We start from the raw sequence: 17,161 nt of genomic DNA, 5'->3' as shown, positions 1-17,161 counted from the left end.
TGATTTTTTTTCTCTTATCAAAAGAGATTAATGATAAACTTACTAGCTTTTTGTTTGTAGCTCCAAAAGGAGTACAGAAACTTTATAGACATATCTCAACAAAAGAGAAATAATAATGAAATATGGGTATCTTTGTGGGGACATCTTTGGACTTCAGAGGGGAGAATCAGGGCTTTTCTGAATGATGGGTCATAGTGAGGGAGGATAGTTTAACTCTCCATCATCTCTGATAATGATACAATTCAAGAAAAGTTATTCATAGATTATCTTTTTGTAATATCAACTGGCTGAGTCCTTGAGTGCTCCTGTGAGCTAATTATGCCACAAAAATGAAGTACTGCCTACTCAACAGACCTTATATGAATAATATGTGGCAGATCACACGAGGAGCGCTTTTAATTGAGTATGACACAATTAAAAGCGCTCCTCATGTGATCTGCCACATATTATTCATATAAGGTCTGTCTGTTCAAAAACAAAAGCTGCTGTAGGGATTTTTATAGGTATTTTCCTCTTAGCAAGAACCTTTAGATTCATTAAAGTATCTTTGTCGACTGTCTTAATTTTTCAGTGAAAGTTTGAGGGAATCAGTTTTCCTTCCAATAATTAAACATAAAATGTAGGTTGGAGCCTTACAAAGAGAATGTTTCTCAAGCTCACGCACAATCACTTTGCTTTTAATAATGGATATTATCCTATACTGAATTGAAATTTCAGTCCAGAAATGTTATTAATAGGAAGACTTGTAGGGTCTGTTTACAGGCATCAAAATTTAATTTAGCCTACCATTTAGAATTTCTAAATAATAACTGAAAGGATGTAAAATTTAGGGTTAGACTGTTATAAATTCCCATACAGGAAAGAGAGTTGTGTTAAAAGTACAGTCCACTCATTCTTTTGTCTTTCTAGGTTTTGGCACAAATACCAGCGGGAATAGTCTTTTTGGAAGTAAACCAGGGCCTGGGACTCTGGGAACTGGGCTTAGCGCGGGATTTGGAACAGGTAAGGAACTGTACTGTGAAATTTAGAAAGTGATATATTTTGGCTCTCTAATTGCTGGAACCTAAGACTTGTGCATGATCACATGACTGGAAATAAGAGGTCTAGATTTTCATTTTCACAGAAGATAAAACAGTCTCAGCAGTTACGCTTTACCAGGTTTTAAAACATTGACACATTTCTCTTAGAGGTTGTATGTTCCCTTTCTACGAAATATTTGTCCTCTGATAATCCTAGGCTATCTGGGATTTTCAGTATTTGATATGAGACTTGTTCATTTGGTGACATTAGTAACTTTCAGTTCCCTTATATTACCTTTGTAACAGGGATTTGAGACCATGAACTATTTATCAAGGAAGCTTTTTTACCCTAATAATAAGAGCTCATGCTGAAGTAATTAAATACTGAGTTTTTGCAAGGTTTAGGCAGATTCTTTTTACCTTGATATACAGCTGAAATGCCATGCCTTTTGTCTCTATTCCTGCTATTGATAATTATTTTTCAGTGTTTTTGAAGACAGCAACCCCTCTACCTGCCCAGCTGTTTTAAACATTGAAAGGTGATAATGTTCATAAAATGAATAAGTGTTTCCATATGTATAGTTCAACAAGGTTGTTTAAGCATATAGTTAATAACCTACTTTCCAAATTCATCTATGAGTGTAGTCTTACTTGCAGACCATTCATTTCCATCGTCTCTGCCTCCACTGTCGAGTTACCCATTGTCTTTGCTCCTATGCTGATTATTTATGTCTCTTTTTTAATAGAACCACATTTCGTACCCTATAAATTGTTTTATTTTCTATTTAAAGTAAAAGTGCATGTTAAAAAGAATTTAACAATACAGAGGTATCATGAAAAGCTTACACCTTTTAGCTGTGAAGTAACAGCTATTGAAAGTTTGGCATGTATCTTGTCAGACCCTTTTATATACATTTTTCAAATGTGCTTTCACATACATATATATGTTTGTATGTACATGTGTTTTCTGTATAGGCTTTTTTGTTATGTTCTTAAAAGGAAACCATATTCTATATGAGTAAACCAAATGATGACATACATTAATTAGTTGGATGTAATATTAATGTAGTAGGCTGCAACTAGCATTTTTTAAAAATGAACTGGAATTGAGAAAAAATCTATTGTATGAAGCAAGGTTAAGTATTGTTTTATTTAACTTTTGTTTCAGTTATATATATCATTGTATTTCATATTGTTTACTACAGTACAGTCAGTCATGTTTTAGAAAGAAAGCAGCTACTTTATATATAGTATTCTGTATTTCGTTCTTTTCCCATGACATTTTGGGCATATATTTTTTCTTTTGGTCAGTATGTATAGATCTAACTCAGTCTTTCAATATAACTGTTTAGTGTTTCATCATGTGCATATATACACATAACCCCAGAATTCATACACACAGCATAATTTATTTATCTTTTTCCCCGTTAATGGACATTTAAGTTATCTGATATTACTAGCAATGCAACAATGAAGATCTTTGTTACATAATTTTGTGTATATTAATAATATATACGATTGATTCTTAGAATTGGAATTGTGCCAGAAGATACACATATTTTGAATTTTGGTCAGTCTTGCCAATTTGCCTTCTGAAAAGAATTCCCATTTTTATTTTTACTCATATTTTATGAAAGTACTCATTTTCCCGTGCTCTTTTTATATTGTTGGACTTTTTCATGTTTGCATGCATGATAGTAGGAATTGGTATATTCTCATTTGCACTTCACTGATTACTGGTAACATATCCTTATGTATGTTTACTGGCCATTTGAATCTTTGAATTTCTTACTCATAATATTTGATTATTATTTCTTTATTTTTGAGAGAGTGGATATTAACTCTCTTCGGTAGTATGATAGGGTTTCATTTGAGCATTTTAACTTACCAAATTCTTCCGCATGTATTTTGCAAGAAATAAAAACTAAAAAGCTCTATGTTTTTGTACAATGTAATCCCTAAACTTAAATAGAATATATTATCTGACATCAGTGTTCTCTTCTATTCCTAGAGGAAAAATTAGCTTTGGTATGGGCAAATTAAGGGTTTTTTCAAGGATAGATTTGACTCTAGGCAGTTTATGAACAATAAGTTGAAGGCTTGGATGTTACAGGTATTTGCACTAAGTCTTTAATTTTGTTTATGGTATCTTACTAATCAAGTTTTATTTTTATGTGTCAAAATTGTCATTCTCTCCTCTTCGGCTTTTGGGTCTTGCAGGTTGTGATTAGCAATGTCTTCTGTAGTCCAGGGTTATAAAATGTTCTATAACTTTTTCTGGTGCTGTTGTCTTTTATTCCACAATAATGTTACATCTCAGCCTCTTTATTAATTTGAATATATTCCATTTTCCTTAAACAGTTCTACCTCACAGACAACAAATTATATTTTTATTACTGCTATATATTCCTCATTCATGTCTTGTCCCTATAGACTAAAAGCCAAATACAGTTAATAAAGAATTTTACACCCCCAACCTTAGCAGCAGATCATTTAGGGAACCGAGAATTGCGAGATTCACCAAGCTCACAGTATCTGAATCCTTTGATGCTTACATCTGCTAAAGCAGACTTTTAGGTTTGAGAGGAATATGTCTGGAGACTATTGTACACAAACATTTGCATTTCTGAACTCTGCATTTCATGATATCTCAAGAAGAATAACATTGTAGCTTTAGGTTGTGTTTTGGGGGGTACATTAGCTAAGTGAGTATTTCTGTGCAGCAGCTTGTTTTGAGTGTTGAGATTCACATTTGTACCGCAGCAGGAGTAAATTGCCCTGTAACATGGGCCTTTGCATACTTCATGAATATTGACTATAGAGATACTACACTTAGATTTAAGTGATCAATCTTAGTATAAAATATTTTATCCTTTGGTGTATGATCTTTTTTCCTAATGTGCTTAAACTAAGGCATATTCATTAAATCATGGGAGTATCAGTTTCTTCTTCACAGTGATATTAACTGTCAGAATTATCAGTAGTATGCCATTTTCTTGATAGTTAATAATAGTAAGATTTTAGTTCTTAAAATTTTCTACAAAGTGATAAGTTGAAGGATACATGTAGTAAAGTTAATTATCACACAAATATATACATAGAAAAATCTACCCCAAGATAGATAGCATTGATAAAACTAAATTCTAACATTTATTAGAAGATCTTAAAAGTAATATAATCATTTTCACTTTATCTTTCAGCATCTTTGGAGTCTCTAGAGCCACTGTTACCATGGCGTCCCCCATATAGCTAGCTTCCTTATGATTCGTACAACTAATCATAAATATAGCACATTTCATAAATTAACATTATCATACATCAGAATGTCCCTAGTAAGTCCTTTAAGCATAAAAAATCATGTGCATGATATAAGACAGGTCTGGATAGAATATGTATTTTTCCATTGATAATTATGATAATTCCTTTCCAGATCATCTGAACCTCATAGCGCCTTTTGTTATTCTTTTGTGTGTTACTGATATACAGTGGTTTTTTAGACAGTTTTATGGTTCTTTACCAGAACTGCTGCAGAAGTGAAGGAAATACACACCTATCCAGAACAGAAATTTTTATTCATTTTATATATTTGGGTTTCATTTAAGTTTTTGTTTGGGGCCAAGGAGGTGTTTACTACCTAGAAAAATAAAGAATCCTGAAATTTGGCTGAAAACTATGTCCTTTGAAGGAGTAATATGATTTTAGTTTTTCTTGAATTTCCTCTAAATTCTAATGGCTTAGGATTTATTCTCTGTTCCAAAGTTAGACTTTTTAAGGTGAAATAATCCCATTGCTATATTTTTGTCTTATTGATGGAATAGTCACCCTCACTAATTTATAGTGTATGGATTTTCTGGATATAAATTTGCTTTCCTTTTTTTTGGTTGTGATCTCAAAGCAGTATCCCATTCAATATTTTTGACCTCCAGGTATATCTTTGAAGTAATTTTCTTGATTTTCCTGGTAAACCATATCTCCGTCAAGATGCATTGATACATTAAAAGGAACTTCAGATCTTCCAAGTTGCCAGTAATTTTTTGAGGAAAAAGGAATGGAAATTTTCTTAAAAATTTATGCCAGTAACTTATTCAAGATTCATTAGGCTTTAAAACATTACAAGTTTCTGTAGTGAGTTTCCCTCTGGTGAAAATAAGTTCTTATTCCATCCAATCTGATTCATGCTGAAACTTGAATCGATTTAGTAACTTTATCACAAAGCTTTTTATAAAACAAAAAGCTTTGTCTAAATTTTCATGAGATATGGAACACTTGAAAGTGTTACTTTTTACTATTTTTATTAGCCTATAGTTAATCAAAAAGATGACATTGTGATAGATTCAGCTGAGTATTTGCAAATATTGAAACTTAAGGAGAATTGACTTTTTTAAATTATTTCAAGATCTGTTTTACTATAGACAGTAGCAGTTAAGAGCCCTGGTTGTATAGTCAGGTACACTGAGGTCTGAACCTCAATTTCACCATTTACTATGTTTGTGACATTGAGCTAATTACTAAACTCTCCATTTTCTCATCTGTAAAATGGGGATAATAGTTTCTACTTTAGGCTTATGAAGATTAAATAAGATGATACTAGTTAATATTTAATGAGTGTTAATATCTATCAAGACATCTTCTGAATGCTTAATATGTGTTTATTCATTTTAATCTTAGGCTAAATATCTAAGCTATGTATTATCATCTCGTAGTTAAGGAAATAACAGAGAGGTTAACTATTTTGCCTATGATGTATATAATGTATTCAGCACAGTGTTTGGCATATAGTTAGCATTTACTGTATTAGCTCTTTTGTTGTCATGAGTGGTCATTATGAAGTTTCCAAATGTATTATATTTTTAAGTAACTGACCTCTGGTACAATATTCAAAGGATCTTCTGTGGCGCTTTTTTCTTTCCTCTTGTCTCCATAGCTCTTGGTGCTGGACAGGCATCTTTGTTTGGGAACAACCAACCTAAGATCGGAGGGCCTCTTGGTACAGGAGCCTTTGGGGCCCCTGGATTTAATACCACGACAGCCACTTTGGGCTTTGGAGCCCCCCAGGCCCCAGTAGGTAAGTGTCAGTCACTTTAGAAGGCTTTATTCAGTTTATTTCTTGCTAATACTTAACTTACTGACCTGATTTTCTACTCCACCTCTGTTCATTCCTACAAAAGCAGTATATACATACATGAATAATTATTTAGTGCTTGCCCATCCCCAGGCCTGCTCCCCCAAAGAAACTACTTTTGTTACAGCTTTTAATTCATCTGGTATGTAATTAAGTTGGCTTTCTAAATGATGTACTTATATTGCTGTGTTTTGCTTTATTAAATCTAAGTAAATTTAAATTACTAATGGTAGATGAGAATTTAATGCTCATTTATCACCCTGTTTATTTATCACACTGTTTTTTATTCACTTCTTCCAATGTAACTAATTTTCCTAAGTTTAGTTTTATCTATTGAAGTGTTTTTTATACTTCATTTATTTGAATACCTCTTCCCAGTTTTTGTGAAACCTGCCTGCCACCTTTATTATTATTTCTAATTTAAGATTAACTTACTTTTTAACTTAAGTATCTTTTTTAAAGGAAACCATGTTCTACCATAAAAGAAAATTGCTATCACCTGGCATAGAGTACCATAGATAGACAGAAGTTTAAATTCATCTTCTGTACTATTTTGATCCATGTACCACATTTTGAGAAGCCTTTGCAAATTTGAGTTGTGTCCTTATATACTTTTTCTTCTCTGTCAACTAGGAGATAGTTATTTCTTGACTCCCCTTAGTCAAATAAGACTATCAATGCCCTTCCTTACCCTTCTCTTTCCCTCATTTCTTTTGCCATCTTTATATTTTTATGTTGATGAAGTTGATAACATGTTCTGTCCTACAGTTATTTCTGTCTTCTTTGGTTAAAGCATAAAAGTTGCAAGTGAACACACCATTTTATTATAGCTATGAAAACATTGCTGCCTAGCCAAGTACACCTTTGTCATACAGCTTTTCCTGGAATTTCTTATTCTTTTTTTCCCCTTGCATTACCAGCCTATATCGCCTTCCTAAACTAGTCCAGATTCTTAAGGATAGTATCATAATTCTTTACCCTGAATCCATCATTCTTTGATCTCCCTATCCTGTAGCCATTGAAATCATTATTCCCTAAGCCTTCAGCATTGCTCTAGGATAGTCCCTTCAGGTCTACTCAGTGGGAACTGCTGTGTCCTGGATATTTCTTGAATTTTCTTGAATGTATTTTCAAGTAAAGTGTATATGTAAAGTAACCTTTGACTACTTACAGATCTGAAAATATCGTCATTTGTTCCTCACACTTTAATGTTATGGAATTCTGGTTTGAAAATAGTTTACCCTCAGAACTTTTACTATATTCTTTCTTGTATTAACCATTACTGATGAGTAGTTTAATGTCTTTCTCATGCTTGAGACTTTTTTCCCCCACTCTCAAAAGCATTTAAGATTATCTCTTGTGCTGAAATTTCAGTGATTTGCTTAGACCTTTCTGTCATAAATCTTTGGGTTTTTCTTTTTTTCCCCCTGCTGTATTTCTGCTTTTTAGGAGATTTTTGGTTGTCTCAGCATTTTGGATTTTTTAATTTATAAGAATTCTTGTTCTCTCAGAGTTCCTTTTCTTTTAAGCATCTGGTTCCAAGATATAGTTTGTTCTTGAAACTGAATTTGTTAATTGGCAATGAAAATTTTTTATGCTAAAGCTGATTCTGATGTTTGTACAGATTCTTCTTTTCCGTAAATCATCAGGATTATTTTTTATTTGGTCTTACTCTTTAATGCATGGTGATTCTTTCCATTTACATTTAAGAATAAAACAATATAAGGTTCACTGACTACTTGTGTGTTTGGGTAGAGATTGTTTACCAGTAGGTTTCATTTTAAGTAATGCAGGAACCAGCCGTTATCTAAGTGTTAGCTCTGGGATGATGTAAACACTCAAATTAGTTGTCTTTGTTGTTTCCATATGTTAACTGGGTTTCATCAGAGGTACACTCTGATATTTTGGCCTATCTCTTGAGCATCAGGGCTTAGGAGGATGATGGGGTGTAGTTATTTTATAATATACTTTGCATTGATTCTCCTCTTCTATTTTCAGTCTCACTTCATCAAACTTGATACTCTAGAATCTCTAACCTTTCTGGGATTCTCCAGGACATATATGCTTTGTTTTGGCTATAATCCCCTTTGAGTATAATCTAAACTATATTGTTTGCTCCATCCTGCTTTGTCACTCCCATGTCCACTTCTTTTCCCTGGAATTTTTTAATATTTTCTCATCTCTTCTCTTGCTACATTCTCATTCTTTGTCATTGTGGGTTATATATATATATATATATTAATATTTTTTAACCATAGATTTTAATTACGTCTTTGTAGGAAGTGGAAGTGAGTTAGAATTCTAATTGATCTCTTTGTGAACATTAGAATCAGCTTTGTCATTAAAAATAATATTTCCACTTTTATTTCTTGTCTCTGTGATTGTTTTCAATAGACGGAGGTAGCATCAATATTGTAACTTGCCATTTTTACTTGGATAGCTTTCATAATGGTTTATAATAATCCCATTGTTTTAAAAGCCAATTAAAAATTCCTGACCAAAGAATTTAATACTACATTTGCATGCATTAATGTAACTATTGCCCATTTAAAAGCAGTTGTATTGACTCTTAAAATTTACAGATGTGTTTGCATCGCAGAATCTTAGTTGGAAGGTGCTTCAGAGTTTATGGGAGTCCCCTCATATTGTAGGAGTCCCTTGCTTGTCTTAAAAACCTCAGTTAGGGTGGCTTTTGTACAGATCAGTCTAGTCTATTGTTTTGTTCAGATTGTTCAGAAACCAAAACCTGCCTCCATAGTATTTCCACTAGTGGTTCTATTTTTACCTCCTAAAGCTAAGCAAAACCAGTCTGTTGCAGTTTCTTTGTCACACCCCATTGATCAGTCTTCCAGATAAAGTATCATCAGTTTCTTCTGTTTTCAGAAGACTTGATTTTTTATACATTTTCTTATTCCTTTAATTATTTGGTTATGATGTAGTTATTCAGTGTGTTTTCAATTATTGTGACCAGACTTGAATATAACACCAGTGGTAGCTTAACTAATGCTTATGCTTGCTTGTTCTCTTACCTTATTTTTGCCAACATATCAGCTCTTCTTTCTGTATTTTTAAGAAATGCAGTTAACATAAGATTTCGTATATAAACATAAAAATTTAAAAATATCCTCACACTTTTTAGATTATATTTGGATTTGTTAAAGGAAGTTTTTATTCTTTTGAGGAAACCTAGGTGGAGTTGGTTACCTATACTTGTTAAAGGATGGGATCAGCTGGTGTGGGTCGGCTTTTTCTAATGGATAATTTCTAATGGATAATTAGGTAACAAACTAATCAGTGAATATTAGAGTTCTTTAAAAAGATCTGAGTTTTCTTGAGTCTCCTCAAATAGTTCACAGAATAACACTGTACTGTTATTGTGTGGCACTGTGTACCAAAAGATATTTTTCTATATTTTTTTGTTGCTTATAATCTTAAAATGGGTTTAGGAACTTTTTGAATACAGATGATTTGCTATATGATCTTTAAATTGACATCTCTGGTTTTCACAATCCTGAGCACATTTGCACTCTCACATAAGCATCAACATACAGTGTTTTAGTATTTAATGAATACATCTGATTTTAAGAAAGCTTAATTTGACTAAGGTGGACTACCCCTTTGTAATAAATTTAGCTTTAGCTGTCTGTTCTTGGTTTCTTGTTGTTGTTGTTGCCACTCTGTGTTTTTTAAAAACGTCAGAATGTTTCGTTTATGGCAATCCTTTCATGTATATTATCTTAATTGTATTTTGGCTTTACCCTTAAACATTTATAAAGGAAAAAAGTATATTTCTAAAATGACTTAAGTGTGATTTGATTTTTTATCAGTATTTTTGGAAATATTTAAGTTACCTTGCAAAGAGGTTTCTTTATCAGTCAAGGTCCAGTGTAGAAAGTATGGGGTTTGTTTGTTTTTTTCTTTTTACTGTGTACAGTTGTAGATCATTGTTTCTTGTGTATACCCTAAATTCTCTGTGACTGATGATACCTTTGTTCTTACACTTTGAAAGAAAATAAGACTAATTGGGTGATCTTTTTTTCTTTCAATTTTTTACTTCAATGTAATGAGTGTTAAATGTAAATAATAAATGTATAAGGATTCCTTAACAGCCATTTTTATTTTTTTTATTCTGCCTCCTTCTCTATTCTTAATATGTATAATATTTTTAATTATGGAATTTTTACTTATTAAATTAAATCAAAGATACTTTATTTCTACATTGAAACACATTGTCATTATTTTTAATAACTACTTAACCCACCATGTTGATGTATCATGATTTTTACAACTTAATGTTGGACATAGGTTGTTTCCAAGTCTTGGCTTTTACATGTAAGTGTGAATACTTACAAACATTATTTTATTTATAGTTTAATGAAGTCCTTGGGTTAAATTTCCATGATTAAAGTTGTTAGGTTAAAAAACAAAAACAGTACTTGCTCTATGTACTGTCATTGGTATTTTTAGACAGAGGAAACCAATTTGTAGTGTTTTTAGAAGTCGAAGACTATAACTCTTTATACAGCTATGCCACTGATAGATGAGATAGATATAAAATATTTCTTCAAGGTTGTTTTAATTTACATTTCTTTATTAGTAACAATAAAGACCTAAGTAAAATTTTATTTATGTTGTTTCTTATGAAATGCCTCTTCATATCTTTGACCCATTAATTTGATTGTAGATTTATTCACAGTTTGCTTTTCTGCTTCCCACCATTGAGTGAGTCTGAACATTTTGAAGACCACATCTCCAAAAAGAGTTTTGAGTTCTCTTGGTATAAATGCACTGAATCCTTGAACTGACATGGTGCTTTTTCTTTTTCTAAAAAGCTTTGACAGATCCGAATGCCTCTGCTGCCCAGCAGGCTGTTCTCCAACAGCACATCAACAGTCTAACATACTCACCTTTTGGAGACTCTCCTCTCTTTCGGAATCCCATGTCAGACCCTAAAAAGAAAGAAGAGGTAAATTTAAGGATGCTCTATAAAATTTATTCTCAGAAAAGGGGAAATTAAATGTGTAGAATGTAATTTCTTACATATATAGGCTAAAGAAACTTAGGTGTAATTAAGTTTTTGTGACACACGTTTATGCTTTTCACCAGGTTGGGGGAGTAAATTATTTTTGCTAGTAGAAGGCAGTATGACAAACAGTGAAATGAGCACTGGACTCAGGGTGAGGGCTGAGACTTCAACAACCCTGAAATAAGGCAGATATTATTAATCTTATTTCATAGTCAAGCAAACTAAGGCTCAGAGAGGCTGATTCTCCTAAAATCATAATGCTCCTAAGTGGCAAATCAAAATCTTTTCTTCTGTTTTCTACATAGCTTTGTCTTAATCTTTTATGCTCTAGTGGCAAAGAAATGATCTTTTGCTCACTGTGGCATGGCATTAAAAGCATAGTCTTTGGTTTGTTTAATCCTTGTTTTATTGCGTGCAGTCTGGAGACACTGGGCATGTCTTTCTGACTCTCTGAATCTGTTTCCTCATCTGTAAAATGGAAATAGTAATACTGTTCATTGTTGAGAGTTTAATGAGTAATTCGTTCAGTATACAGAAATTAGGATTTAGTCATTTATATCATCTCGTTTATTCCTTACCTAGTTCTTAAATTAACCCTGTAACTATATATAATGAGAAGCAAAATATAAATTTAAAATGTTTTTTAAGATGCTGTGTAAATATAAGTTGTGATTACATGAAAATTATGTTCTTTGTGCAATATAATTTTAGGTGTCTACGTGCTAGTCTCTGTTCAACACTGAGGATACATAATGCAAATACACAAGAACTTATTCTCTAAGAGCTTATTATCTAGTTAGGAAGATTAGACCTGTAAGTGTTTAAATTTATTGTAGCTCAAGGTAGTATATGCAATAATAGAGAAAAGAGCCTATCAGCTGATGAATGGATAAACAAAATGTTGTTTATACAATGGAATATCATGCAGCCATAATACATGCTATCACATGGATGAACCTCAAAAACATGATGCTAGGTGAAAGATGTAATGCGACACAAAAGGCCTAATGATTCCATTTATATAAAATGTCTAGAATAGGCAAATCCATAGAGACAGAAAGTAGATTCATGTTTGCTAAGGGATAAGAAGTATTGGGAAGAACAGGGTTTCTTTTTGGAGTGATGGAAATGTTCTGGAACTAGGTAGTGATAATGGCTGTAAATATAATAAAAACCACTGAATTATATGCATTAAAATGGTGAATTTTATCTTAAAAAATTAAAACGTAAAAGAGAGAAGAGCATAGATTGTTGAGTGAGTTTGATAAGGCTTTTCAGAAGAGGTAACATTTAATTGTTGTGTATGTATGTAAAAGTTGGTAGATCTAAGTCAAGACATTCCAAGCAAAGGCACAGATTGTGAAAGATCACAAAGAGATCTGGAAAGATTCATTGTTGCTGAGGTGTAAAATAGTGCATTGGGAAGAGAAGCCTAAATTGCGACAATTTTTATATGTTAGATATTGTTGTTCAAGTGATTATATAATCCAGTGTATACTATTTCAGAATACAAATGTATAACATCCTGAAGATGCTATAGAAACATAGTAAAATGCCATCAAAATCAGCCTGGAGTCTTAACTAATTTATTGTGTGTCTCCTCCACTAACTTGTTAATTTCCTCAAAAATTAGAGAAAGTAATTTTATTTTTATTCCTAGTACTTAATGTTTGATTCATGGTAATTACCAGTGTTTACTAAATGATGGATAAGTACAACCTAATACCTGTTTTCTCATAGTGATTTGGATTGCACAGAAGTTGAACATTAATTCATAGCTGTGTCTCAGTTTTTCTTGAAGCATAAAATTTTTGGTTAATTGAATAATAATTTGGCTTAGAATTTTTTGATAATGTTTTCTTAAAATGAATATAGATACTGTCATCTTTGTTTCAGAAAACAAAACTACTGCAGACTATATTCTCTTCTGTAAGGTAAAGAAATGCACAAGGTGTATTAATATTATGTTAATATATTTTGAGTTACAAAGTACTTCAAATGAAGTATCTCAATTACATTTTAGAACAAGTTAGACAAGCAGTTGAAATGGGGCTGAAGAGATGAGTAAAAATCAGTTATTGAGAAATAAAAGTTCCATTAGCATTCACACATACATCCAACATTAGGTGTCATCCTTGTTTAAGAGGTCCGTGGAAAAGATGAGATATGCACTATGGTCTTCTGATTTTTAAGGCTAAAACCATACATTTGAGTTAAACTAGACCTTTCCTTGATGATTTTATTTTTCAGAGATTGAAACCAACAAATCCTGCAGCCCAGAAAGCTCTCACTACACCCACTCATTATAAACTGACACCTCGTCCTGCCACCAGAGTCCGACCAAAGGCTTTACAAACAACAGGCACAGCCAAGTCACATCTCTTTGATGGGCTGGATGATGATGAACCATCCTTAGCCAATGGAGCATTCATGCCCAAGTGAGTTTATTTTTGTTACTATAAATTAAGTATAAAGTATTAATGTAAACTAAATATAAAATAATATAATTATTTACTTAAATGTACTAATGCTATGCAGTTATTTTTCTTTTAATTTGAAAACTATAGAGCATCACAAAGAAGAATAAAAGTGACCTGATCATTCCTGAGGATAACCATAGTTGACATAAAAATATTTTGATTAATAGGCTTCTAGTTTTTAACATGTATGGATAGACCACATTTTGTTTATCCATCTATTGATGGATATTTAGATTATTTCTATATTTTTGAGGAACTTCCACAGTGTTAGCAGCTGCACCATTTTACCTTCCCACCAGCAATGCACAACGGTTCATTTTTCTCCATATCTTTGTCAGTCCTTATTTTGTTTTGTTTGTTTATAATAGCCATCCTAGTGGATGTGAAGTGGTATCTCATGCTTTTACTTTGTATTTCTTTTATGACTAATGATGTTGAATATCCAATCATGTCCTTATGGGCCATTTATCTTCTTGGAAGATATAGCTTGTCTCCTTTTGTGTCTTTTTAAAAAATTATTTTATGTCAGTTACTATATTTCAAACTGTTCATGACAATGATTAGAGTTCAAAGATGATGGCATTGATCTTCAGAGAAAATTTGTTGTTGTTGTTTTTTTAAGAGTTGCTTATTGAGGTGAGTCAAAGCTGAACTTGTGACTGTGCTTTTTACTTTAGTTTTCTCTTAACTCTAGGGGTAGAGACTTTTACAGCTTGTTGGTTCTCGATGCCTACGAAGGACTCCAACTTTTCTAGTTATCCTTCTTAGCAGGATTAGTCTGCATTACCTAGTTTACCATCAGTAGGAGGGCAGGTCTCATCGTTTAATTTTCATGGAAATAACAATTCTTCAAGTGCCTGTTTCATTGGCTTATTTAATAACATCATTACTATAAAGAGTATAACTGGCAAACACAGGCTTGGAACAAATATTACTGATATTTATTATCATATAACTCAGTTGTTGAGATTAAAAATAAATATATGAAAATGATCTGCTACTTATAGTTTATTTTTAAAGAAGGAATGGAGCACATTTGTTAATCTTGTAAATTTAAGTGGAGGTTGATTCAGTGGTTCTTCTATTTGAAGCTTGTATACTATAGAGGTTCTTGTGTGAAGTAAACCTGCTGTACACAAACCTGAACTTTTTAGATATTTGTCATCATTTGCATCATTGGACATCAGAGGTTTTTTTACTTCTATTTCTTTCTTGTTATTGTAAAAATCTTCACTGAGTCAACAAGTACCTTTTCGCCTACTTTCTTCAGAGCAGTGTGGGGAGACAGTTATAATCCTGACTGCCAAAGAAAAAAGAAAATGTTTAAAGAGAGAAAAGACATGTAGGAAAATAATTGAAATATAAGATATAGAGTGTGAGTGAACTAAGTATGTGCATAAAGTGCTCAGAAGCCAGAGAAACATGAATAATATTTTCAAGAGGAATTCCCACTTTGTTTTGAAATGCATTTAGCTTTATTCTTCCAAGCACCAGAGAGCAATGTATTTGAGACCTTATGTTTTGGTTATGTATTTATTGGAAGAGTTTGTGAGTTGAATCTTATGGCCATTTTTAGACACATAAGAATTGAATGAGTGCTTTTTTGACTCATTTTTAAGATCATGTCTGTGATGTACCTATGCCTGAGTTCTTTTTTTTTTTCTATTTGATCTCTTTTTATAGAAAGAGCATTAAGAAGTTGGTTTTGAAAAACCTTAATAATAGCAATCTCTTCTCTCCTGTTAATCGTGATTCAGAAGATCTAGCTTCCCCATCTGACTATCCAGAAAATGGAGAGAGGTAAACCGAGTCTCTTTTGAAAAAATTCTGAGCTATGAATTTTATGAAGCTTGGCAAATGTTGCGCAGAAGTATTACAGTATGTGAGCACCTATAAATTAAGTCATATTTTTACTTTTTGAGTATTTTAGAGCTTGAAATTATTGGAGGTCTTCTGATTCAGTTCTGCAAAACTATTTTGGTATTCATTATGTCATTTTGGACAGGGTTAGAATGCATTTGACACGCCCTTACAATAAGGGATATTTTGTTTGTGATAATTATTAAAGTGATATGTAGTCACTGTAACCAAACCAAAAAAAAAAAAAAAAACTACAGAAGTATGTAAAATATAAAGCAGGAAGTGAAAGTACATATTCTTACACTTTAGAAATTTATTTATATATTCTTATAGGTATATATTATAGAGGTTATGCATGAATGACCTACTTATTTCCTACTCAATTCCATTTATTTTATTATAAATGCCCTTTCATATCAATATGAATATATCAAATGTCCTCCTTTTTTTTTAATGGTTCTATAGCTATTTGTAAATGTAAGATAATCAAGTTCTCTTTTGGAGGACATTTAGATTATTTAATATTCTTATATTTGCATCTTTGCACTCCTGTTTCTTGTTTCTTTTTCTCTTTGAACAAAATTCTAGTTTGATTTTTCATTAAGCATTTTCTAATACCTTGCTTATTATAATATTAAGAATTTTAAAAATTTTTAAGTTTTTAACTTGAAACTCACAACTGGTTATTTGACCTCAACGTAGTGGAGCATCCTTTAATTTTTTTTAACTAAATGTTTGATGCTCAGATTCATTTAGTTATGAAAATAGATCTATTAAAGGTTTAGAATCTACAGCCATATTTCCAGGGTTAAAAGCCTACCTCTAGCACTTAGAACTTTGTGACCTAGGGCAAGTTACTCTATTTTCTGTGTCTCAGTTTTCTTTTCTATAAAATAGAGTGAATGATAGTAACCTATGTTACAGGATTACTGTAAGTATTAAATTAATTTTTAATATTCATTTAATCACCTAGAACAGTGCCAGCCAGACACTTAGTAAAGGCTCATTAAGGAGTAACTGTTAACATTGTTAACTACTACTACAAGAGGCTAAGATACTGTTTCTATTTTCCCTTTTCAGATTCAGTTTCCTGAGCAAACCCGTTGATGAGAATCATCAGCAGGATGGAGATGATGATTCTCTTGTGTCACGTTTTTATACTAACCCTATTGCCAAACCCATTCCTCAAACCCCTGAGAGTGCTGGAAATAAACACAACAGCAGCAGCAGTGTGGATGATACCATTGTTGCATTAAACATGCGTGCTGCCTTGCGGAATGGGCTGGAAGGAAGCAGTGAAGAGACCTCTTTTCATGAGGAGTCATTGCAGGATGACCGAGAAGAAGTAGAAAATAGTACTTACCATATGCATCCAGCAGGTCAGGTTAAGATTGACACATGAGTAATCTCTTACCGGTCATTTGAAACCTCTTTTATCTAAATGGAATCATCCTATACACACTCTTTTTAACTTTAATTTTTATGAGACTGCATCCATGATGTGTATATGAACACTTCATTTTTTTTATGTTTTTATTTATTTATTTATTTTTAGTGCTCAATAGTATTCTATTATATAAATATACCACATTTTGTTAATCTATTCTCTGTTAGTGAACATTTGGGTTGCTTTACAGTTATCCTTGAAGTTTTT

General features: G+C 32.2%; 1 protein-coding gene across 7 annotated transcripts in view; it reads left to right on the top strand.

Annotated features, from left to right (window-relative positions):
• Window positions 1-17,161, top strand: part of NUP98 (nucleoporin 98) — an 81,741-nt gene that overhangs the window by 28,406 nt on the left and 36,174 nt on the right. For 4 of the 7 annotated variants that reach the window (XM_011377431.2, XM_011377430.2, XM_011377428.2 and 1 more), the window contains 6 exons: window positions 910-1,002; window positions 5,944-6,084; window positions 10,974-11,107; window positions 13,418-13,605; window positions 15,331-15,447; window positions 16,588-16,886. In XM_011377431.2, the coding sequence (XP_011375733.1) occupies window positions 910-1,002; window positions 5,944-6,084; window positions 10,974-11,107; window positions 13,418-13,605; window positions 15,331-15,447; window positions 16,588-16,886 (972 nt within the window). The remainder of the gene's footprint in view (window positions 1-909; window positions 1,003-5,943; window positions 6,085-10,973; window positions 11,108-13,417; window positions 13,606-15,330; window positions 15,448-16,587; window positions 16,887-17,161) is intronic. The other 3 variants (XM_023521667.1, XM_011377433.2, XM_023521666.1) reach the window with 1 other exon arrangement.

This window comes from Pteropus vampyrus, unplaced genomic scaffold (genome assembly GCF_000151845.1).
Source record: "Pteropus vampyrus isolate Shadow unplaced genomic scaffold, Pvam_2.0 Scaffold311, whole genome shotgun sequence".
Classification (NCBI taxonomy): domain Eukaryota; kingdom Metazoa; phylum Chordata; class Mammalia; order Chiroptera; family Pteropodidae; genus Pteropus; species Pteropus vampyrus.
This window is presented reverse-complemented; position numbering and strand designations above follow the sequence as displayed.